This window comes from Scyliorhinus canicula, chromosome 6 (genome assembly GCF_902713615.1).
Source record: "Scyliorhinus canicula chromosome 6, sScyCan1.1, whole genome shotgun sequence".
Lineage (NCBI taxonomy): Eukaryota > Metazoa > Chordata > Chondrichthyes > Carcharhiniformes > Scyliorhinidae > Scyliorhinus > Scyliorhinus canicula.
The window spans coordinates 203,060,177-203,085,793 of record NC_052151.1 but is presented as its reverse complement, the minus strand read 5'-3'; the positions used below and the strand labels follow the sequence as shown (position 1 = coordinate 203,085,793).

General features: G+C 43.5%; 1 protein-coding gene across 1 annotated transcript in view; it reads right to left on the bottom strand.

The window, feature by feature from the left end:
- Nucleotides 1-12,468: 12,468 nt before the first annotated feature.
- LOC119966860 overlaps nt 12,469-25,617 on the bottom strand; it is a 35,663-nt gene continuing 22,514 nt past the window's right edge. The window contains exons 6-7 of the mRNA XM_038798824.1: nt 14,325-14,450; nt 12,469-12,901 (exon numbers count right to left, since the gene is read on the bottom strand). Of these exons, the coding sequence (XP_038654752.1) occupies nt 12,833-12,901; nt 14,325-14,450 (195 nt within the window). The 3' untranslated portion in view covers nt 12,469-12,832. The remainder of the gene's footprint in view (nt 12,902-14,324; nt 14,451-25,617) is intronic.

Below are 25,617 nucleotides of genomic sequence, written 5' to 3'. Positions count from 1 at the left end.
CTTCATCCCACGAACCATATCCACTTCTACAACTCAGGGCACTCAGCCATTCGTGCAGCATTTATATAATCACGGACGTTGCTGAAGGTAAAGTGTTGGTGCTTGGGCGTGGGGTTCATTTACCATGCTCTGTCGAGTCCCTCCAGTGGTTAGTGAACGTCGAGGCTATCAGGGCGACCCGTGCACGTTACCCAGGTGCACACATCCCGTTCCAGTCAAAGGACATGCCCTGCCCTGCCTTGCGTACCCCTGCATAATTCCTCATTGGACAAGGCCTGTCATTCATTTTGCCTCTTCTCGCACATCGATCCTCTGCTGCGCGATGCTCTGGAGGACTGAGCTGATGAACATGGCGTAGGTGACCCACCCAGCGTCCATCCTTGCTGCCAATGATATTGTCGGCTATTGTGGACCTTGCCAGCGGTATGGTCTGTGGCACTCGTCCGTAGCCCCTCTGTAGGCGCTACTGTGGACATTACCATTGGGCGGACAGCGTAATGCGCGCTGGCTGGCGACTGCATGTTGTGGGGGTGATATGGCAGAGGGTTGGCTGCTGATGTGGGGACTGGGTGGGTTGCAGAATAGTAGGGGTGCGGAGGTGGGCAGCATATGGCTGGTGGCACTCTGCAGGATCACGAGTCATGATGGTCTGTCAGTTGGGTGCCGAGTCCCTTGGGTGTAACTCATTGGATGAAAGAGCGGAAGAGGCTGGAAGCCTCACAGCCTGAAGGCCTATACCTCCGCTATCCCTGCCCTCGGCACTGGCAGCGCACCCTCCTAAGCGAGCCCGGTCAGTATCCCACAATCGCACCTCTACATGTCCTACCTCCTCTCTCTGCCTCATCCGCGCACCTGTTTCCCAATTTTTCAAACCACAAGTCAAATTCAGTGCTAGCAGTGATTCGCAGATGCCCCAGGCAATACACGGCGTGGGATTCTCCGATGCTGTCCGACCGTAATTACGATCGGCGCGGGGGCGGTGTATGGTCCTCTGATGGTGAAATCAGTTAAGACTCCGCTATCGCGTTTCGCAGCACGTGTAGGGGGCCATTGATGAGGTCCTGCGGCGAGGTCTGCGAGGACAACTGGCTGAGGTCCCGACGGCGTTGTTCTGAAACGCTTTGCCTCGCGGGAACGGTCGGCGCCGGCTGTGGACTCAGACCACGACCTCTCCGTTGGGGTGGGGGGGGGGGTCTACTTCATGGGAGAAGGTTGGCTCACTGATGCCAGGCAAGCGATCGAGCGGCACCGATCCACGCGTGTGCGCGAACTCGGGATAACCTACATCCCTGGTGCCGCTCCACGAGCTGGGTCCACCATGTTTCACGGGCGTGCGCATGCGTGGATTCCGGACCGGAAGTTTTGGGTCGTGTATCCGCAACTAGAGCTGCGAGAAGCACTCTGGGGCTTTGCTAGCCACCTGCAAATTGGAGAATCACTCTGGACTCTGGAAAGTGCAGAGTGAAAGGCCCGCGTTTTGAATCTTGGTTTGGAACACAGCCACATTATTGGAGAATCCCGCCCAAGTTCAAACTCACTTATGATACTGCACATGCACTGTGGAATCTATTGAAGTACCAGAGAATCACGATTTTCGTGAATCCAGCGCCGGGCACGCATTTGGCCTCCAATTTGGTTCTCCGCCCAAGTACCTTTCCTGATTTTCGTTCAGCAGACGGAGAACCCGCCCAATCTGGACATGTAAAAGAATTGTCTTTGGCAATTTAGCACGATAGAACAGCATGGTAGCATGGTGGTTAGCATAAATGCTTCACAGCTCCAGGGTCCCAGGCTCGATTCCCGGCTGGGTCACTCTCTGTGCGGAGTCTGCACGTCCTCCCCTTGTGGGCGTGGGTTTCCTCAGGGTGCTCCGCTTTCCTCCCACAGTCCAAAGATGTGCTAGTTCGGTGGATTGGTCATGCTAAATTGCCCGTAGTGTCCTAAAAAGTAAGGTTAAGGGGGGGGGGGGTTGTTGGGTTACGGGCATAGGGTGGATACGTGGGTTTAAGTAGGGTGATCATTGCTCGGCACAACATCGAGGGCCGAAGGGCCTGTCCTGTGCTGTACTGTTCTATCTATGTCACCGTGATCAATAAATAACTGCTTCAGATTACTGTGTGTTTAGTAGAACAGAGTTGGAATGGGAAAAATGGTGGATTTTGGAAAGTTTTACAGAGGACCTTCCTTATAAAGTGCCTGTGCTGGCCTACAAGCATCTAGTTTTTCTAAATCCATTTTCTTGCACTGTGTTCGTATCTTGAATCCAATGCGGTATAAAGCACTCATCTGAATGTTCATTTTTAAATGCTGTGAGACTTCCTGACTCTACCACCATTTCATCCAGTGAATTCCAGATTCTCACAACTCTGGGCGAAAAATGTGTTCCTCAAATCTTCTCTTAATCTCCAGCTCATTACAGTAAATCTATGCCCCCTGATTATTGACCTGCCTACCAAGTGGAGAAGCTTCTATTCCTGTCTAGCCTTTCAATTCTAATCGTATCATTGTGCACCTCGGTGAGAATACCCCCAGACTGCTCTGCTCTAAGGAAAACTATGACAGCCTAACCAACCTTTGTTCATTGCTGAAGAGCTGCAGCGCAGTCTGTAACCCAGTGAATCTATTATGTACATTTTCTTGTGCAATCAAATGATTTATACAGTGTAGCGACCAGGAACGCAAACAGTATACTGTCTGTGGCCTCATGAACGATGTATGCAGCTCTATCATATCCTCCCTGCACGTATTATACCCCTCAGCTCATGAACCAATATTTCTCATATGCCGTCTTAACCACTTTACCACCTGCCCGGCTGCGTTTAGGGATATTTGGACATGCACCCCAAAGTCTCTCTGGTCCTCGTACTTCCTCATGTTCTACTTTTCGATGTGTGTTCGACTTCCTTGTTATGCTCCCAAACTACATCACTTCACATTTTTCTGCGTTCAGTTCCAGTTTCCATTATTCTGCTGACCGGACCACTCCATTTATATCACCCTGTAACCTTCCCTCATTGCCATTTAACAGTACCAGTTTTGTGACATCCGTCAATTTACACATTATAACTCCCCTCCCCACCTCAGTCACGCCAACAGCAAAAGTGTACACGAAAAATAGCAAGAAATCCAACAGCAAATACTGCTATACACTACTGGACACAAGCTTCCAGTCACAAAATAAACTTCGACCATCATCTTCCCACTTCGTCAATTTTGGATCAAATTTATAAAATTGTCCAGGCTCCCACGTGCTCTTACTTTCTTAATACATCTCCCATGCTGGTTTCTGTCAAAGGCCTTAATGAAGTTCTTGTCGAGTACATCTACTGCACTTTCCTCATCCACACACCTAGCCGCCACCTTGAATATGTCAACAAAGATAGAGGTGGAGATCCTTCTGAGAGCTTTATGATCTGTACCTATTATTTTAGTTCCTTTATCCACTATCGTTCATTCTGCTTTACACAATGCAAAATCTGCATTCTTTGGTTTTAGACGTGTCTAACACACGCATTAGTACAGTTGGTCAAGATCTGAACCATGGGCAGCACGGTGGCGCTGTGAGAAGCACTGTTGCCTCCCGGCGCTGAGGTCCCAGGTTCTATAACAGCTGCTGATGTTTTCTCAGCACGGAAATTGTGTTTTAACTTGTCGGAGCAAATTGCGACAAATCAGTCGACAGTGAAAACAACTGTGAACCAAACTGAAGCTTTTTTGGCAGCAAATAGCATGACTTCATTGAGACGACATATTGCGGTGATGGTCAAGAATGAAATAGGGAAATAAATATCAACCAGGCATCTTAATATCACATCGGTGATAACAACCAACAGATCCACTGTTGCCATGGCCACCAGGTAGCGAGTTACACATTAGGAGAAACCATACCGTCCACCGGGCAAGGATGATTATTGCAACAAGATCGACTGCAACGGAGAGAGAGAAAGAGAATTATAGGAAATACTTCACAAGATTGTTATTTCACAGGTTGTTGAATAGGAATTAAAGATTGGTGTTCATCAATGAACGTGATTTGACTTTTTCAGATAAAGCAGTGTTTATCTTCGCAAACACCAACTCAGAGGGTTATGACTGTGCCATCATTCAGTCCAGTTAAACTGTCACATACAGATTTCGATCTTTCAGGAACTGTTGTACATGGAGAGCAGGCAGTAAAGTGGAACTCCAGTTGAAGATCAGCAAAGATCATATTGAAATCATTGCAACCTCTGCACGACGACATTTTCTGCTCGTAGAATATATATTCTTAATTTTTGCAACAAAACCACGTCAAGAAAATGAATAGGAAGATCGATGGTCAGCCAGAAATCGGGAACATATTTAAATTGAACGTCGAAATATTTAAATGGGAAACGTGGACTACCATTGTGGCCAGAGATATGAACAAGAATAGATGGTAGCAAAATAAAAATGTTGAATGTATAAGATAGACTAAGAAATGTTCATCTATGATGTGTGGAGAGCAGGCTGAAGTTGGAATGTGGAGTGGGGAGGATGTTGTGGCAATGTCAGCTTTGGCTGTTAAAGGTGCAATTGCACTGCGCAGAGAGAAAGTGCAATGGGATCAAGACTGCGTGAGAAAATAGTACTAAAACTGACCAAATTTACCGATCATGAAAAATTGTGCATTATCGATTTAAAAGATTATTTAATGAGGTTTATGAGCGGTGTCAAAACAATGGTAATTGAGCAGATTGAGTATATATTGCGGACTAGCTAACATAAGTTTAAAATTAAAACTTATCAGCTAGAATTTTCAAGCGTGTATTGGCAGTATAATAGGCGCTATACACGTAATAGGTGGGAAATAAATGGGCGATTAGAAGTTAAAAATGAATTGAAAATTTGGCTTACAATTGGGACTTGAGCTTGATTCTCCATTGATGAGTGGAACAAACTGGGCATGCATTTGAAAATTGAGACACTGGCTCTATTTTGAGCACATTGTGAATTCACAGAATCTGTACAGTGCACAAGGAGACCATTCGTCCCTTTGCACCGACCCTCCGAAAGAGCACCAGACCCTATCATCCGCTGTAACCCTAATAACTCGTAAACCCTCCTAACCTAGACTCATTTGGGTGAAATTTGGCATGGCCGATCTCCATAACCTGCACATCTTTTGACAATGGGAGGAAACTGGATCACCAGGAGGAAACCCAAGCAAAAAAGGGCAGGGTATGCAAATTCCACCCAGACACTCACTGAAGATCAGAAACGTACCCGGGTCCCTGGTCCTGTGAGACAAAGAATGCTAAGGACTGTGACACCGTAGCTCTTTTGAAAACACGTGTCTTAATTGATAATGAAACACGTATTGGGCATCATGAACATCACCTGTGGTATGCATTATTTGCAATCCAATCTGAACAGAATGATCCCTAAAGAAGACTCTATGACTGCATATGTGCTTAGTTTAATGCGCACAGGAATGAAGCTGTCGTGACAGGAATTACATTATGCTCTTGAGTTGACGTCTTCACCACGCTCCACTAACAAACAATTAGTCAATACAAATATTATCTGTAATTGTATGGCGTTATTTGTCTTTAAATTTCCCCAATATTTTAATGAACAATTGCAATGCTATAGATTTGGACATAACTAGCACAGTTGGCAGGAGCCGGTCTTCCCTAGGAAAAAGTCGCACTGTAACAGGCTGCCTTTTAATATGGTGCACGCAGAGTCAATGAAATGATTCAAGCCACAGTTCAACCCGATCTGTATTTCAATGGACAGCACCCTCCTTTAAAACCAATTAATTGAGATTTTCTGGACCAGCGTCATGAGTGAGTATAGTTTGAAAATTGTTCTTATTTGTCTGTTTCTGATCTGAACAGTTCAAAAAAATATTTTTGATTATCTTTTTCTCTTAGGAAATCGTACGAACCGAATATCAGGTTCGTACGATTTCCTAAGAGAAAAAGATAATCAAAAATATTTTGTTGAACTGTTCAGACCATAAACAGACAAATAAGAACAATTACACGATATTACACGACACAGAGGCTGGGGCTGACCCACAGGGTTAGTTGCCATTAAGACTTTGGTTTAGCTGTCTCCATTCACTTTTTCCGCATGCTCCCTGGTCCATTGACTAACCGAGACATCAGCGACATATCCATCCAGCCTCAAAAGATGTTCAAAGATATCCCAACGCCATAAAACTATTTTCGTCATTCAAGGAACAAATAAAGCGAATCTTTGCTGCATCGTCTTCAATTGAATTACATTTATTGTCATATATGGAGACCTACGGGCACACTACAACTGGTCTCAACAATGTTTCTCACAAATGTGACAGTGGAGGGAAATGAAAATGAAATAAGGATTGACTAACTGACATTAATTATTTGATAATTCAACAGGGAGGGCAATAGAGACCAATTCAAATCATGTTTATTGTCAGGGCTTTCAAATGGAGTTCGACATTAAAAAAATATTATTTCTTCGACATGGTAGTGAAGATAGATTTCACAGAAAAAAGATTGGCAAGATGAAGGAGACAAGCAAGAAGATGAAAAGGGACGAGTTGTCGTGAATTTCGGCATCCTTGTTTGGACGAAAATGTACAAACTTCTTCAAACAGGTTCCAGGATAGGATAGTTTTCGAGACGTTTTAGTGTTTCGACTAAGCTGCAAATTGAAGAATGCTGCAAATCGCCGGTGACAAAATTCTTAGAAATGTAATGCTAGGGGCAGTAGGGATATTAATTAAGACATCGCTGAGTTCCCCACTCAAAACTCGTCTGGAGAAATGCATTTTGATTTATGATTTTCCCCTTTATAAGAAATGGCATATTTTGCCGAACCCTTCTGCTCACAGTCTTCCGAACCTGTATTTGTAATCCAACAAAAGTACTCGACATAAAATATGCAGCCGGATTTATTTTACACAAACGTCAAACTCGAGAACGGGATTTTGTAACGTCTGTCCCTTTGCACTCAGAATTAAAATAAAAATATATTTTAAAAAGGCATCGAGGACATTAGCATGACAAAAACAAGAATATTTATGGCTTCATGTGTGACCAGAGTTCACAATCAAAAGTGAAATGACGTATTCTTTCAGAGGTCCCGCGCATAAATTGTTGCAGGATGATCCATCTTTTTGAAAGGGACGACTTCCAAGATGGAATAAGACATGCAGACACGACGTCGCCTTATAGCTGTTGATTCAGCATTTTCAAATATTTCAGACTGACAAGTGTAGATGAGGAGCAGATAATTTGCTTCGAGAGCATTGTTTTCTGCTACTAGCGGTTGCGTCATAAAATGTTAGACTGTTTGATTTCAGTTCCACAGGACAACATTACAGGCTCTAACAACTTGGGGAAGACATGTGACATACCTCCAAATTCTTCTCCTGGTTGTGAACAAAGGATAATTTTTTCCTGGTGTGTAATCTTGAGATTTGTTGTTGAAGATTTAGAGTTATGTTGACCTTGCAGAGGTACCGTTTCAGTGGTCAAACTTCAGTCTTAGAAATGCAAATGCTGTTGGTGTATTTCTTTCGTCTTTCATATTCCGCAGTCACATGGGTTATTAGCGCCTCTTTAAAGCGAACGAGGATCCCACTGGTTTCTAAAGGTTATATATGCCTCCAATATGATGCATGGCTAATCAGTATTATCAGGTGACAGCGTTTCTCCATTTAGAAAGTAAAATGATAATTCCAAAATGTAGTCAGGTAGACATAAGCAAATATTTTCATTCATGTTCTTGAACGGGAAGTAACTAATTGGATGATACTAAAAAAAAGCTTCAAGACAAAAGAGACATGCTGGTGGAATGGGGCACACAAGGCGGACGCAAATCAATGCAGATAATTTGTTTTAACACAATTTGTTTGGAGATTTAAAAGCAGAAGCTGCGAGTTTGAGGAGATTTATGAAGAGTGGGATCTGAGAGTGGGAGCGGAGATTGAAAACAGACCGGGTTCAGCGAGTCAAAGTGGACTTTTAGAAATAACTGGAGCTTGGAGTCATAGCGGAATTTTCAAAAGAGCGGGAGCGAAGAGATGGAGCCGAGATTTAAAACTAGCGGGAGCTGACGTCAGAGCGGAGATTTAAAAACAGCTGGAGCTGAGAGGCAATGCGCAGATTAAAAAAGAGCGGGTGCTGAGATTCGGAGCGTAATTTTAAAAGGATCAGCAGAGAAGCAAAGAGGAGGTTTAAAGCAAGCGAGAGCTTGTTTTGATTTGAAACGATCCTGAGCTGTGAGTCAGAGCGGAGATTCCAATCGAGCCACGGTTGTGAGTCAGAGGGAGTACTAAATGGAGTGAGAGCTGAGTATCAGCGCAGAAATTTAAGAAGAGCTGGATCTGAGACTTGGAGCAGATATTTTAAAAGAGCGTGATTTTAAAACTGAGAGAGCAGAGATTTTAAAAAGAAGTAAGAGCTGAGAGTCAGAACAGAGTTTGCAAAAGTGTGTAAGCTGAGATAGACCCTCGAAACAGCGGGAGAGGTTGGAAAAAGCAATCCGGGGTAACTTCATCGGAAAAGGGTAAATGAATTGGTTGGAAAATAACTGCAATTTTGCATTACGTAGTATAACTAGCTTTTAGATGATAGGTAAAACAAATATGTTACAGATGAGAACGACTAAATTTAGCTGGAAATGAAATAAAAATTAACTAAAAAAAAAAATAAGGATGGGCGACCAGGTATTGTGTTGTTCCTGCATGATGCCGGAGATCATCCACCCCATTGTTGTTCCCATGACCACATCTGCAGTAAGTGTTCATCACTTGAGGATCTCTGCCTCAGAGTTGATGGGCTGAATTCTGAGATTCGGACAGTGTTCCACATCAGCGAGGGGGAGAGGCACCGACACACTGTGTTTTCGGAAGCTGTCACCGCTGAATTAATTTGAATTCGGCTAGTGGCCAGGGACAGGATGGTGTGGCTGCGAGGGAGACAAGTCTGGGAATCAAGGAGGTAGGATTGGTGGAGACTTAACATTTGACCTTGTCCAGCAGGTTCGAGATTCTTACTCCCTTTGTGGACAGGAACGGGAACTACAGGGACGATGAGCAAACTAAGCACACGACCATGGTACCGTGAGCCATTCAAGTAGAGGGGGGAGAAAATAAATACAGTTGTAATTGGGTATAGTATATTTCAGGGAATAGATATTGTTATTTGCGAACAAGATTTAAAATCCCGAAGGTCACGGTGCCTGCCTAGTTACAGGTTTGGGCTATCTCATTTGGGATAAAGGGGCTTAGAGAAAGAGTTATTGGAGTCGAAACGTTAGTTCGTCTCTCTCCCTACAGATGCTGCCAGACCTGCTGAGATATTCCAGCATTTTCTCTTTCGTTTTAGATTCCAGCATCCGCAGTAATTTGCGTTTATTTGGGATATCTCAGCTGGGCTTAAGGGGTACTTGGAGTGGGAGGGTAAAGATCCAGTTTCCATAGTCCACCTTGGCACCAACTATAAAGGGACAAGACGAATATATGTGCTGCTGAAGGAATATGAACAGCTAGGGGCTAAATTAAAAGGCAGAACCAAAACGATCTGAATCTCTGGATTATTTCCTGCGCCATGAACTAATTGGCAAAGGATCAGGAAGTTAAAATAGGTGAATATGTGGCTCACAGGTTGGTGTGAAAGAAATGGATTTGAACTCTTACTGGGGAAGGAGGGAGCTGTTCCGATGAAACAGTCTTCACCTGAGTCAAGAGTCCTTGTGCTCCGAGTGCTCCGGTTTCCTCCCACAGTCCAAAGATGTGCAGGTTAGGTGGGTTGGCCATAATAAATTGCCCTTAGTGTCCAAAATTGCCCTTACTGTTGGGTGGAGTTACTGGGTTATGGCGATAGGGTGGAGGTGTCGACCTAGGGCAGGGTGCTCTTTCCAAGAGCCGGTGCAGACTCGATGGGCCGAATGGCCACCTTCTGCACTGTAAATTCTATGATATGATTCTATGATTAAAGCTGTAGATAGTGATATACAGTATATGGCGTGGGGGCATGGGGGGGGGGTGCGGGGGGAGGTGCAGTTCAGTTGTATGAAAACCTAAAGAACAAAGTTTAAGGAGAAGGTGAGAGTGCAGATCTACCAAAATGCATTACCTCACATTTAGCAAAATTAAATTCCATCTGCCGTTTATCTGCCCAGTGGCCCGCTTTATCAAGATCCTGTGGAATTCTAGATAACTTTCCTTACTGTCCACTAAGCCATAATATTAGTGTCATCTGCAAGCGTAACAACCATGCCTCCGAAATGCTCATGCAAATCATTGATCGGAAGGAGGGCTCAGCAGGGAAAACAATTGAACAGCAATGACAGGCGTTGTGGGGGATTATTCGGGAGGCAAACATAAAGTCAACCCAAGGGTGATTAAACATGCTAAGGTGAGAATAAGACAACCATGTCTGACAAAGGAATTTAAGGACAGAATAACAGCAACGGAAAACGCATTCAAGGGTTAGTGGAAAGTGAGTGGATTGGGAAGCATTTAAAATCAAGCAGACAATAACTAAAAAATCAACAAGGGAGAAGAACATCAAATATGAGTGGTTGCTAGTTGATGTAGTATCATAGTGTCAGACAGTACCTACAGTCCAGAAGCTCGGCTCACCGAGTTTGCACTTGCCCCTGGAAAGAACACGGTACTTACGCCCATGCTGCTCCATAAACCAGTAGCCCTACCTAATATTTTTGGGAGTAACGAGAATATAGTACGGCCAATTCACCTAAACTGCACATCTTGGTACTGGGCGAAGCAACTGGAGCACCCTTGAGGAAACCCACGCAGAAACGGGGAGAAAGTGAAAACTCTGTACAGTCACTGAAGGCCTCAATTAAATCCGGGTCCTAGAGCTGTGAGGCTACAACACAATTCATTGTACCAACGTGCCGCACAAAATAATATAAAATAAGTTTGCAACGGTTTTTCGATATCTAAAAGGTACCTGAGAGGTAATAATGGGCATCGAACCATTGGAAAATGAAGCTGGAGAAATATGATTGGGAGACAAAGCTATGGCAAAGGAACTGGATAGGTACTTTGCATCAGTCTTCACAGTGGAAGATACTAGTGACATACAATTCCAGGAGCGTCAGCAGGCAAGGTTGAGTGAATTCACATTCTCAATCGGGCCGATGCAGGGGAAACTAAAAGGTATGAAGGTCGATAAATCACCAGCACAAGACGGACAACACCCACAGAGTTCTGATGGAAATAGCTGAGGAGATTATGGATGGTTTGGTGATATTTCAAGAATCACTGGATCATGGAGTGTTCCAGAGAATTGGAAATAGGCAAATATAACACCACTGCTTAAAAAGGAGAGGGAAGCAGAAGACAAGAAATTATCGGCTGGTTAGCCTTATTTTGGGTGTCGGTAAGATTTTAGAGTCGAATAATAAGGAAGCGATTGCGGAGTATTTAGAAGTTCATGTTAAAAGAGGTCTGAGTCAGCACGAATTCGTCAAGGACAGGTCATGTCTGACAAATATCTTTGAATTCATTGAGGAGGTAACAACGTAATGAGGCAATGAAAGAGCAGTGAACATGATCTATTTGGATTTCCAGACAGCTCCGGCAAGGTGCCAAAAAAGGGGACTTCTAAATAAGATAAGGGCCCATTATGTTAGGGGGAAGGTACTGGTATGGATCGAGGATTAGTTGAATCATAGAATCAAAGAATTTACAGCGCTGTAGGAGGATATTCGGTACATCGAGTCTGCACCGACCCTCACACCTCCACCTTATCTCCGTAACCGCACCTAAACTTTTTTGGACACTAAGGGCAATTTAGTACAGCCGATCCACCTAACGAGCACATCGTTGGACTGTGGAAGGAAACCAGAAACCGGAGGAAACCCACACAGATCTACGGGAGAAGGTTCAGATTCCGCACTGGCAGTGTCCCTAGATGGGAACCGAATTTGGGACCCTAGAGCTGTGACGCAACTGTGCTAACAACTGTCCTACCACGCTATCTTATAGAAGGCAGAGAGTGGGCAAAAAAGGGACATTTTCAGGATGGCAGATGGTGGCTGGTGGTGTGTTCTAAAAATGATTATTTGTTCTTTGGACGTAGGTACCGCTGGCTGTCCCAGCATTTACTACCCGTCCCTAATAATCCTTAAACTGATTGGTTTACTCGGCAGTTAAGGTTCAACTGCAGCTGTGTTGGTCTCGAGTCAAATGTAGGCCAGACTGTGTAAAAAGGGGATCACAGAGAATCTGGAACTGCGAGAAACACCTCTTCTGGGTGAGAAGATAATTGCACAGCGAGGCTCAGTGCCTTCAATGACCTTGCGGAGCAGAGCGGAGCCAGGTGAGAGACACTTTGTTTGCTTCAGAATTTGAAAGAAATTACGGAAAAGTGATGTCACAGCAGACTGCGGACTGATTGGCTGATAGAGAGACGGGACCAAATTAGAAAATATTTTAAGTTACAGTTTAAAGTACTAGTTTTAATTTGATTTCAGATCAAGAGGAGTACATGTTCACTTTTTTTGAAGCAAAGCTATATAAATAGTATAGGATACATTGGATATAATCTGACAAAAACATTTTCTGAAGGAAGTATTCATCACAGCTGAAACTTTAATGTTCGGAACGTCTTTGACTGCTTGCTCATATGTTAAATTTAATTAATTGTCCTGTTCCTTTTCCATCAGTTCCTTATTACGTCTTACAGGTAACTCCCCTCCACATGTATTATTTGTTTAGAATAATGCAACGGCGTTATTAAACTTGCTTTGGATGTCGCAGCATCAATTTGCCTGCCTGTTGCATTTATCAATTTTCGATGGAAATCCAGTCCAGAATGTTTTTGGCGGCATCAGATTGTTATGAATCGGCTCTTGATGCATCTGTATGCGACTGGCATTCTTCATTACCTGTAGACTTCCTTGCAATCTGACAAGTAAGTAAAACAAACAATAATGTTACGATGGCTGTGTATTAACAACGAATAAATAAGCATGCAAAGATACAACGTAACATAAAAGATGATCTGCCTTCTACTCTCAGCGCATGTTTATGATGTTTTGAAATAGTTCCGGGTATGAATGATAATTGATAAATTGTTCGAATAGTTCTACTGGTCCAAGATATCTGAGTCTAGAGTACATTAAGCAGTGGCCATCTACCCTCACCCCATAAACTTCAGCAGCAACTTCTCAGATCGTATCCCTGGTGAGAAACCGCTTGAATGCTCGTGACAAGATGTCACACCAAGACCGCTTTGCTTTTCTCAGTTCGACATTAAGCATTCTGGCACTATTTCAAGGGACAGTTGGAATGTTAATCCCAGTTTCTGCTGTAATATATGTACCTCTCAACTATTAGCTAAGTGGGCATTAAAAAAAACGTTATTGCAAAAATTGACGGTCAACTGACGGTCATTATTTCGCACTGTATCTCCAGTTTCTGTTGGAATGCCTATAAGGCCATAAATGTACACTTAACAAATAGTATTATAAGGAAAATAAATGTTTCAGAAAAAGGTGAAGGAATAACAAGAAGGCGTGAGATTATTCGCGTAGATTGAGAGGGGATGACACAGAGGAATTTAACTGGGCTAGTATTCCAGCGAACCAGTTAATGTTCTGGAGACCCGGTTTCAAATCTCATCACTGCAGATGATGAAATTTGAACGCTACACAAACCTGGAATTAGAAACTAATGATGGCATTGAAACCATTATCGATTGTCTCTTCACATACACCATGTGTCTGTCTCACAAACGTTATTTGGGTTAAGAAATCTTCTGCCGCTATCTGTTCTGTCTCATTGTGACTGATTCAAGAAATGTAGTTGGTTTTAAATACCCTATCAAGAGGCCTAGCAAGCCACTCAGATTATATGTTTGCGCACCAAATTATGGTGCATCGAATGAGGTCCACTTCTAATGAATAGACTTTGGAGGTCAGTAGAAGAATAACTTCACGCGCATTATTATTCATTAATCTGGAATGGCCATTTTTTTGTTCAATCTGATATCTGTAATCGCGATACCCTTTCAATTGTAATGATTCTCGGAATAGAATCATCCGCATTGTATTCCATAATAATAATTTGGGACGGTACGTAAAGATAAAAAATTATGAATAATGCCATTTCTGACCAGCTATTTGTTGTCAATAGGCAAATTCCGCTGGCAAAGAAGGCATGATTGGATCGACCCTCCAATCTTTAGGGTGTCTGGTCGACTTCAGACAAAAGACTTGTCAGAGGCTCCATCGAACCGGTGGGCAACTCGATATTGCCCAATATGTGCTACCATTCTAACTGAATTACCATACATGACAACGGAAAATGGTGCTTTTCAAGTACTAACCTTATTTGTTTGCATTTTGGAATAGTCCCATAACGTGGTCAATCCAAAAATGGTAACATAAATTGATATCCCGAGTTCCAAAAGCGCCACGAGGAACAAAACGAGTACGAGGCCTAAACGGTATCTCTGTCATTCAGTGGTAGGAAGGAACATAATAAGTAGATTACGAACAAATATAAATGCCTCAATGGCAATATGCCTGTGCCTAGAAAGAACACAGTTGGAGGGTAATCTGAAAGCGATTGAGAAACGCTATATTTTAAACGAGTGCAGGGCAATTGGGTGAAATTGTCAATAGAGTGTAAGACGCATTGAAAGCCCATAATTGAAACTTTCAGCAATTAAATGGAAAACAACGTCAGTAACGTGAGAAAAAACTATTTTAGTATACTGTATTCCACAGACACCAAGGGAATTATGAAGGAATCGGGCAAAGAACAAACAGCAGTGCAGCTCAGGAACAGGCCCTTTGCCCCCACCGACCCCTCCCCCAAGCCTGTGCCGATTACGATGTTTCTCTGAAAATTTCTCTAAATTTAATTAAAGCCTTTTGAACATCCGGCGTCCGGAGGCAGCACGGTAGCATAGTGGATATCACTGTTGCTTCACAGCTCCAGGGTCCTAGTTTCGCTTCCTGGCTTGGGTCACTGTTTGTGTGGAGTTTGCACGTTTTCCCTGTGCCTGTGTGGGTTTCCTCCGGCTGCATCGGTTACCTCCCAGAAGTTCCGAAAGATGTGCTGTCAGGTGAATTGGATATTCTGAATTCTCCCTCTGTGTACCCGAAAAGGCGGGGGATTGTGGCGACTAGGGGCTTTTCACAATAACTTCATTGCAGTGTAAAATGTAAGCCTACTTGTGACAAAATAGTCTGTCAGTCTTATGATTAATGCTCTAGTCCCATTCTAATTATTTATTGGTCAAGGTGTCTCTTGAATGCCACTATCATGCCTCCGTCCACCAACTCCCCGTAGCGAGCTGCAAGCACTCGCCACGCTCTGTGTAAAATAAAAAAAATCTTCTCACATCTCCTCTAAACTTTGCCCCTGGCACCTTTAACCTATGTCTGGAGCTGCGGATGGACTCACTTTGGAGCATCCGCGATGCTGAGGAGGTCATGGATAGCACTTTTAGCGAGTTGGTCACACCGCAGGTGAAGGTTACTGAGGGAGATAGAAAATGAGTGATCAAAAGAAAGAGCAAGAGTAGGAAGGCAGTGCAGGTGTCCCCTGCGGTCATCTCCCTGCAAAACAGATATACCGCTTTGGATACTGTTGAGGGAGATGGCTCACCAGGGGAAGGCAGCAGCAGCCAGGTTCATAGCACCGTGGCTGGCTCTGCTGCACAGCAGGGCAGGAAGAAAAATGGCAGGGCTATAGTGATAGGGGACTCGATCGTAAGGGGAATAGACAGGCGGTTCTGTGGACGCAATCGAGACTCCAGGATGGTATGTTGCCTCCCTGGTGCAAGGGTCAAGGATGTCTCGGAGCGGCTGCAGGACATTCTTGGGGGGGGGGGGGTGAACAGCCAGCTGTCGTGGTGCACATAGGCACCAACGATATAGGTAAAAAAACGGGATGAGGTCCTACAAGCGGAATTCAGGGAGTTAGGAGTTAAACTAAAAAGTAGGACCTCAAAGGTAGTAATCTCAGGATTGCTACCAGTGCCACGAGCTAGTCAGAGTAGGATTATCAGGATAGATCGGATGAATGCGTGGCTCGAGAGATGGTGCAAGAGGGAGGGATTCAAATTCCTGGGGCATTGGGACCGGTTCTGGGGGAGGTGGGACCAGTACAAACCGGACGGTCTGCACATGGGCAGGACTGGAACCGATGTCCTAGGGGGGGTGTTTTCTAGAGCTGTTGGGGAGGGTTTAAACTAATGTGGCAGGGGGATGGGAACCAATGCAGGAAGTTGGAAGGTAGTAAAACAGGGACACAAACAAAAGGAAGTAAGGGGAAAAGTGCAAGGCAGAGAAGACATAGTCAGAAATCCATAAGGGCGACAGTACAAGGTACAGTGACTGAGGGGAGCACAGTGAATAGGCCCAGTAATAACAAAAGGAATAAAACTGGAGATGTTAAGATTCAAAACAGAGGTAAAAAAAACCCAACATAAGTGTACTTTACCTGAATGCTCGTAGTATTCGGAATAAAGTAAATGAGTTGGTGGCACAAATCATCGTGAATGACTATGATTTAGTGGCCATTACTGAAACATGGTTAAAGGATGGTCACGACTGGGAGTTAAATATCCGAGGGTATCAAACTATTCGGAAGGACAGAGTGGATGGTAAGGGAGGTGGTGTTGCTCTGTTATTTAAGGATGACATCCGGGCAATAGTAAGGGATGACATCGGTGCTATGGAGGATAAGGTTGAATCCATTTGGGTGGAAATCAGGAATAGTAAGGCGAAAAAGTCACTGATAGGAGTAGTCTATCGGCCACCAAATAGTAACGATATGGTGGGGCAGGCAATAAACAAAGAAATAACTGATGCATGTAGAAATGGTACAGCAGTTATCATGGGGGATTTTAATCTACATGTCGATTGGTTTAACGAGGTCGCTCAAGGCAACCGTGAGGAGGAGTTTATAGAATGTATCCGTGATAGTTTCCTAGAACAGTATGTAATGGAACCTACGAGGGAACAAGCGGTCCTAGATCTTGTCCTGTGTAATGAGACAGGATTGATTCATGATCTCATAGTTAGGGATCCTCTCGGAAGGAGCGATCACAATATGGTGGAATTTAAAATACAGATGGTGGGTGAGAAAGTAAAATCAAATAATAGTGTTTTGTGTTTAAACAAAGGAGATTACAAGGGGATGAGAGAAGAACTAGCTAAGGTAGACTGGGAGCTAAAACTTTATGGTAGAACAGTTGAGGAACAGTGGAGAACCTTCCAAGCGATTTTTCACAGTGCTCAGCAAAGGTTTATACCAACAAAAAGGAAGGACGGAAGAAAGAGGGATAATCGACTGTGGCTATCTAAGGAAATAAGGGAGAGTATCAAATTGAAGGAAAAAGCATATAAAGTGGCAAAGATTGCTGGGAGATTAGAGGACTGGGAAATCTTTAGGGGGCAACAGAAAGCTACTAAAAAAGCTATAAAGAAGAGTAAGATAGAGTATGAGAGTAAACTTGCTCAGAATATACAAACAGACAGTAAACGTTTTTACAAATATATAAGACAAAAAAGAGTGGCTAAGGTAAATATTGGTCCTTTAGAGGATGAGAAGGGAGTTTTAATAATGGGAAATTAGGAAATTGCTGAGGAACTGAACAGGTTTTTTGGGTCGGTCTTCACAGTGGAAGACACAAATAACATGCCAGCGACTGATAGAAATGAGGCTATGACAGGTGAGGACCTTGGGAGGATTGTTATCACTAAGGAGGGAGTGATGGGCAAGCTAATGGGGCTAAAGGTAGACAAGTCTCCTGGCCCTGATGCAATGCATCCCAGAGTGCTAAAAGAGATGGCTAGGAAAATTGCAGATGCACTAGTGATAATTTACCGAAATTCACTAGACTCTGGGGTGGTCCCGGTGGATTGGAAATTAGCAAACGTGACGCCACTGTTTAAAAAAGGAGGTAGGCAGAAAGCAGGAAATTATAGGCCAGTGAGCTTAACTTCGGTAATAGGGAAGATGCTGGAATCTATCATCAAGGAAGAAATAGCGAGGCATCTGGATAGAATTTGTCCCATTGGGCAGACGCAGCATGGGTTCGTAAAAGGCATGTCATGCCTAACTAATTTAGTGGAATTTTTTGAGGGCATTACCAGTGCAGTAGATAACGGGGAGCCGATGGATGTGGTATATCTGGATTTCCAGAAAGCCTTTGACAAGGTGCCACACAAAAGGTTGTTGCATAAGGTAAAGATGCATGGCATTAAGGGTAAAGTAGTAGCATGGATAGAGGATTGGTTAATTAATAGATAGCAAAGAGTTGGGATAAATGGGTGTTTCTCTGGTTGGCAATCAGTAGCTAGTGGTGTCCCTCAGGGATCCGTGTTGGGCCCACAATTGTTCACAATTTACATAGATGATTTGGAGTTGGGGACCAAGGGCAATGTGTCCAAGTTTGCAGATGACACTAAGATGAGTGGTAAAGCGAAAAGTGCAGAGGATACTGGAAGTCTGCAGAGGGATTTGGATAGGTTAAGTGAATGGGCTCGGGTCTGGCAGATGGAATACAATGTTGACAAATGTGAGGTTATCCATTTTGGTAGGAATAACCGCAAACGGGATTATTATTTAATCAATAAAATATTAAAGCATGCCGCTGTTCAGAGAGACTTGGGTGTGCTAGTGCATGAGTCACAGAAGGTTGGTTTACAAGTGCAACAGGTAATTAAGAAGGCAAATGGAATTTTGTCCTTCATTGCTAGAGGGATGGAGTTTAAGACTAGGGAGGTTATGTTGCAATTGTATAAGGTGTTAGTGCGGCCACACCTGGAGTATTGTGTTCAGTTTTGGTCTCCTTACTTGAGAAAGGACGTACTGGCGCTGGAGGGTGTGCAGAGGAGATTCACTAGGTTAATCCCAGAGCTGAAGGGATTGGATTATGAGGAGAGGTTGAGTAGACTGGGACTGTACTCGTTGGAATTTAGAAGGATGAGGGAATTTAGAAGGATGAGTGGAAGTTGGAAGGTAGTAAAACAGGGACAGAAACAAAAGGAAGTAAGGGGAAAAGTGCAAGGCAGAGAAGACATAGTCAGAAATCCATAAGGGCGACAGTACAAGGTACAGTGACTGAGGGGAGCACAGTGAATAGGCCCAGTAATAACAAAAGGAATAAAACTGGAGATGTTAAGATTCAAAACAGAGGTAAAAAAACCAACATAAGTGTACTTTACCTGAATGTTCGTAGTATTCGGAATAAAGTAAATGAGGTGGTGGCACAAATCATCGTAAATGACTATGATTTAGTGGCCATTACTGAAACATGGTTAAAGGATGGTCACGACTGGGAGTTAAATATCCGAGGGTATCAAACTATTCGGAAGGACAGAGTGGATGGTAAGGGAGGTGGTGTTGCTCTGTTATTTAAGGATGACATCCGGGCAATAGTCAGGGATGACATCGGTGCTATGGAGGATAAGGTTGAATCCATTTGGGTGGAAATCAGGAATAGTAAGGCGAAAAAGTCACTGATAGGAGTAGTCTATCGGCCACCAAATAGTAACGATATGGTGGGGCAGGCAATTAGCAAAGAAATAACTGATGCATGTAGAAATGGTACAGCAGTTATCATGGGGGATTTTAATCTACATGTCGATTGGTTTAACCAGGTCGGTCAAGGCAACCGTGAGGAGGAGTTTATAGAATGTATCCGCGATAGTTTCCTAGAACTATGTAATGGAACCTACGAGGGAACAAGCGGTCCTAGATCTTGTCCTGTGTAATGAGACAGGATTGATTCATGATCTCATAGTTAGGGATCCTCTTGGAAGGAGCGATCACAATATGGTGGAATTTAAAATACAGATGGAGGGTGAGAAAGTAAAATCAAATACTAGTGTTTTGTGTTTAAACAAAGGAGATTACAAGGGGATGAGAGAAGAACTAGCTAAGGTAGACTGGGAGCTAAGACCTTATGGTGGAACAGTTGAGGAACAGTGGAAAACTTTCCAAGCGATTTTTCACAGTGCTCAGCAAAGGTTTATACCAACAAAAAGGAAGGACGGAAGAAAGAGGGAAAATCGACCGTGGATATCTAAGGAAATAAGGGAGAGTATCAAATTGAAGGAAAAAGCATATAAAGTGGCAAAGAGTGCTGGGAGATTAGAGGACTGGGAAATCTTTAGGGGGCAACAGAAAGCTACTAAAAAAGCTATAAAGAAGAGTAAGATAGAGTATGAGAGTAAACTTGCTCAGAATATAAAAACAGACAGTAAAAGTTTTTACAAATATATAAGACAAAAAAGAGTGGCTAAGGTAAATATTGGTCCTTTAGAGGATGAGAAGGGAGTTTTAATAATGGGAAATGAGGAAATGGCTGAGGAACTGAACAGGTTTTTTGGGTCGGTCTTCACAGTGGAAGACACAAATAACATGCCAGCGACTGATAGAAATGAGGCTATGACAGGTGAGGACCTTGAGAGGATTGTTATCACTAAGGAGGGAGTGATGGGCAAGCTAATGGGGCTAAAGTTAGACAAGTCTCCTGGCCCTGATAGACTGCATCCCAGAGTGCTAAAAGAGATGGCTAGGGAAATTGCAGATGCACTAGTGATAATTTACCGAAATTCACTAGACTCTGGGGTGGTCACGGTGGATTGGAAATTAGCAAACGTGACGCCACTGTTTAAAAAAGGAGGTAGGCAGAAAGCAGGAAATTATAGGCCAGTGAGTTTAACTTCGGTAATAGGGACGATGCTGGAATCTATCATCAAGGAAGAAATTGCGAGGCATCTGGATAGAAATTGTCCCATTGGGCAGAAGCAGCATGGGTTCGTTCAAGGCAGGTCATGCCTAACTAATTTAGTGGAATTTTTTGAGGACATTACCAGTGCAGTAGATAACGGGGAGCCGATGGATGTGGTATATCTGGATTTCCATAAAGCCTTTGACAAGGTGCCACACAAAAGGTTGCTGCATAAGATAAAGATGCATGGCATTAAGGGTAAAGTAGTAGCATGGATAGAGGATTGGTTAATTAATAGAAAGCAAAGAGTTGGGATAAATGGGTGTTTCTCTGGTTGGCAATCAGTAGCTAGTGGTGTCCCTCAGGGATCCGTGTTGGGCCCACAATTGTTCACAATTTACATTGATGATTTGGAGTTGGGGACCAAGGGCAATGTGTCCAAGTTTGCAGATGACACTAAGATGAGTGGTAAAGCGAAAAGTGCAGAGGATACTGGAAGTCTGCAGAGGGATTTGGATAGGTTAAGTGAATGGGCTCGGGTCTGGCAGAAGGAATACAATGTTGACAAATGTGAGGTTATCCATTTTGGTAGGAATAACAGCAAACGGGATTATTATTTAAACGATAAAATATTAAAGCATGCCGCTGTTCAGAGAGACTTGGGTGTGCTAGTGCATGAGTCACAGAAGGTTGGTTTACAAGTGCAACAGGTGATTAAGAAGGCAAATGGAATGTTGTCCTTCATTGCTAGAGGGATGGAGTTTAAGACTAGGGAGGTTATGTTGCAATTGTATAAGGTGTTCGTGCGGCCACACCTGGAGTATTGTGTTCAGTTTTGGTCTCCTTACTTGAGAAAGGACGTACTGGCACTAGAGGTTGTGCAGAGGAGATTCACTAGGTTAATCCCAGAGCTGGAGGGGTTGGATTATGAGGAGAGGTTCAGTAGACTGGGACTGTACTCGTTGGAATTTAGAAGGATGAGGGGGGATCATATAGAAACATTATAAATTATGAAGGGAATAGATAGGATAGATGCGGGCAGGTTGTTTCCACTGGCGGGTGACAGCAGAACTAGGGGGCATAGCCTCAAAATAAGGGGAAGTAGATTTAGAACTGAGTTTAGGAGGAACTTCTTCACCCAAAGGGTTGTGAATCTATGGAATTCCTTGCCCAGTGAAGCAGTTGAGGCTCCTTCATTACATGTTTTTAAGGTAAAGATAGATAGTTTTTTGAAGAATAAAGGGATTAAGGGTTATGGTGTTCTGGCCGGAAAGTGGAGCTGAGTCCACAAAAGATCAGCCATGATCTAATTGAATGGCGGAGCAGGCTCGAGGGGCCAGATGGCCTACTCCTGCTCCTAGTTCTTATGTTCTTATGTTCTTATAGAAACATTTAAAATTATGAAGGGAATAGATGGGATAGATGCGGGCAGGTTGTTTCCACTGGCGGGTGACAGCAGAACTAGGGGACATAGCCTCAAAATAAGGGGAAGTAGATTTAGGACTGAGTTTAAGAGGAGCTTCTTCACCCAAAGGGTTGTGAATCTATGGAATTCCTTGCCCAGTGAAGCAGTTGAGGCTCCTTCATTACATGTTTTTAAGGTAAAGATAGATAGTTTTTTGAAGAATAAAGGGATTAAGGGTTATGGTGTTCGGGCCGGAAAGTGGAGCTGAGACCACAAAAGATCAGCCATGATCTAATTGAATGGCGGAGCAGGCTCGAGGGGCCAGATTGCCTTCTCCTGCTCCTAGTTCTTATGTTCTTATGTTCTTATGTCACTTAGTGGGAAGTCTTACAACTCCAGGTTAAAGTCCAACAGGTTTGTTTCAAACACTAGCTTTCGGAGCACTGCTCCTTCCTCAGGTGAATGAAGAGGTCCTGAGGAATGAAGAGCTCCTGAGGAAGGAGCAGTGCTCCGAAAGCTAGTGTTTGAAACAAACCTGTTGGACTGTAACCTGGTGTTGTAAGACTTCTTACTGTGCTCAGCCCAGTCCAACGCTGGCATCTCCACACTAAGTCACCTAGTAATTGACGTGCACCCTGGGGAAAACATTCTATTAGGTCGTCCCTCAAATTCCTTCGGTCCAGTGAAAACACTCCGAGCTCATCCCACATCTCCTCATAGCGAAAATGCACCGTATAATTGGCGTACAGTTCAGAAATATCAATGCTATGAGAAGCAAGAACCCTTTTCTTTTCGCTACAAACTTTATTTTTCTCTCACTTATTTATCTAATGTAATTCCTTTTCACAATTTCCCAATAAATCTACGTTACATTTGCCACATTTTAAGAAAGATGTTTTTTCTTAATTGAACAGAATGTTTACGTTAAATGTGAAAGACTACTCAGACTCTGGTATGTCTTTCGAGATTAAAGAAGACTGGTATCTGAAACAATAGAGCCTTTTTTATATAATGTGGGAAATGGGCCCGGGATATATTTCTGGACGGTGAAGGATTCCGAATCATGATTTAATCAGAAATAATGCAATCCTTACAACTGATCGTTAATTTTGTGACTTATATAACATGCAAGTTGTTGTTCTGCGTTGAGGTGGTGGAGAATAGTTTGGACGTCGGTAAGTGGAACTGCAATAACGGCATGAGGGAGAAAAGATGTTGAAAATGTTCGTTGAACTAAGTAGTACAGAGACTTGTGTGGAAATTAACTATCACATGTACATAATAAACGCAAAATATTGGATGCTGAAACACATTTATAAGAGCAGAGAATGTTGTATAAGCTCGGCATTATTGGCAGCATCTGTGGAGAATGAAGCACTGTGAATGTTTAGACTTAATATGATACTTCTGGAGAACAGAAGAGGGATATAAATGCAATGGATTATATATTTGGAGTGGTGATGGGGCAGAAAAAAAAGTCAGTGATAAAGAACAAAGAATAAGAATAGCACAGCACAGAAACAGGCCCTTCGGCCCTCCAAGCCTGTGCCGATCATGCTGCCCGTCTAAACTAAAATCTTCTACACTTCCTTGGTCCGTATCCCTCTATTCCTGTCCTATCCATGTATTTGTCAAGATGCTCCTTAAATGTCACTATCGTCCCTGCTTCCAGCACCTTCTCCAGCAGCTAGTTAAAAGCACCCACTACCCTCTGCGTAAAGAATTTGCCTCGTACATCTCCTCTAAACCTTACACATCGCACCTTAAACATATTCCCTCTCGTAATTTGCCTCACTACTGTGGGGAAAAGCCTCTGACTATCCTCTCTGTCTATGCTCCTCATAAATTTGTCGAACTCTATCATTCCGCCCCTCAACCTCCGTCGTTCCGGTGAGAACAAACCGAGTTTATTCAACTGCTCCTCATAGCTAATGCCCTCCATACCAGGCAACATCCTGGTATATCTCTCCTGCACCCTCTCTAAAGCCTCCACATCCTCCTGGTAGTGTTGCGACCAGAATTGAATACTATACTCCAAGTGTGTCCTAACTAAGATTCTATACAGCTGCAACATGCAGCTTGCCAATTCTTATTCTCAATGCCCCGGCCAATGAAGGCAAGCATGCAGTATGACTTCTTGACTACCATCTCCACATGTGTTGCCCCTTTCAGTGACCTGTGGACCTGTACACCTAGATCTCTCTGACTGCCAATACTCTTGAGGGTTCTACCATTAATTGTATATTCCCTACCTGCAGTAGACCTTCCAAAGTGCATTACCTCACATTATTCCGGTCTAAACTCCATCGGTCATCTCTCCGCCCAAGGCTCCAAACGATCTCAATCCTGCTGTATCCTCTGAAAGTCCTCATCGCTATGCGCAATTCCACAAACCTTGTGTCATCTGCAAACTTACTAATCAGACCAGTTACATTTTCCTCAAATACACATGCTACGAACAGCAAACGTCCCAGCACTGATCCCTGTGGAACACCACTAGTCACAGACCTCAAGTAACAAAAGCACCCTTCCATTGCTACTCTCTGCCTTCTATGGCCTTGCCAGTTCTTTATGCATCTTGCCATCTCACCAATGATGCCGTGTGACTTAACCTTTTGTACCAATCTGCCATGAGGGACCTTGTCAAAGGCATTACTGAAGTTCATATTGACAACATACACTGCCCTACCTGCATCAAATATCTTTGTGACCGCTTTGAAAAACTCTATCAAGTTAGTGAGACACGACCTCCCGTTCACAAAACCGTGCTGCCCCTCGCTAATACGCCCCTTTGCTTCCAAATGGGAGTAGATCCCGTCTCGAAGAATTCTCTCCTGTAATTTTCCTACCACTGACGAAAGGCTCACCGGCCTGTAGATTCCTGGATTATCCTTGCTCCCTTTCTTAAACAAAGCAACAACATGGGCTATTCCCCTGTGCTCCAGGACATCAACTGAAGATAGTTCGTAGCGAACGAAAGATTGCCAAAGGTTTCATGGACTTTAGACCATGGGGTTGCTAATGGTGCCAGTATGGACGTAAGAGTTTAATAGTTGCAAATCTAGAAGAGTGGAAAATGTTACTGCTGGGAAATTCACAGTACGAAGCTGATGAACTCAATGAACTTCGGCAGATGAATTGTTGGTTCTCCAGTTTGCGTTGGGGTTAACAGAAGCACGGCAGAAGGCCCAAGATGGATATTGGAACCTGGGATAAATATGCTGAGTCAAAATAGCAAGCAACGTCACATATACCTGTTGGGCCAAAGGTACTGTAAAGTGCGTCAAATAAATGAGATTGGACGATAGGAAATAGCAGCAGGAGTTCCCCTATTGTACCTTCGAGCCTGAGCCGGCATTAAATATGGTCATGGCTGATCCTTGATCTCAAAGTCCCGCTTTCTTCCCATACGCCCTTATTCCATAAAATACAACTTAAAAATCCGTTTATTTTTTGAATCGATTTATGACATTGCCTCCACATAATTTGGTGGTGGCCAACTCCATATGTGCACTCGCA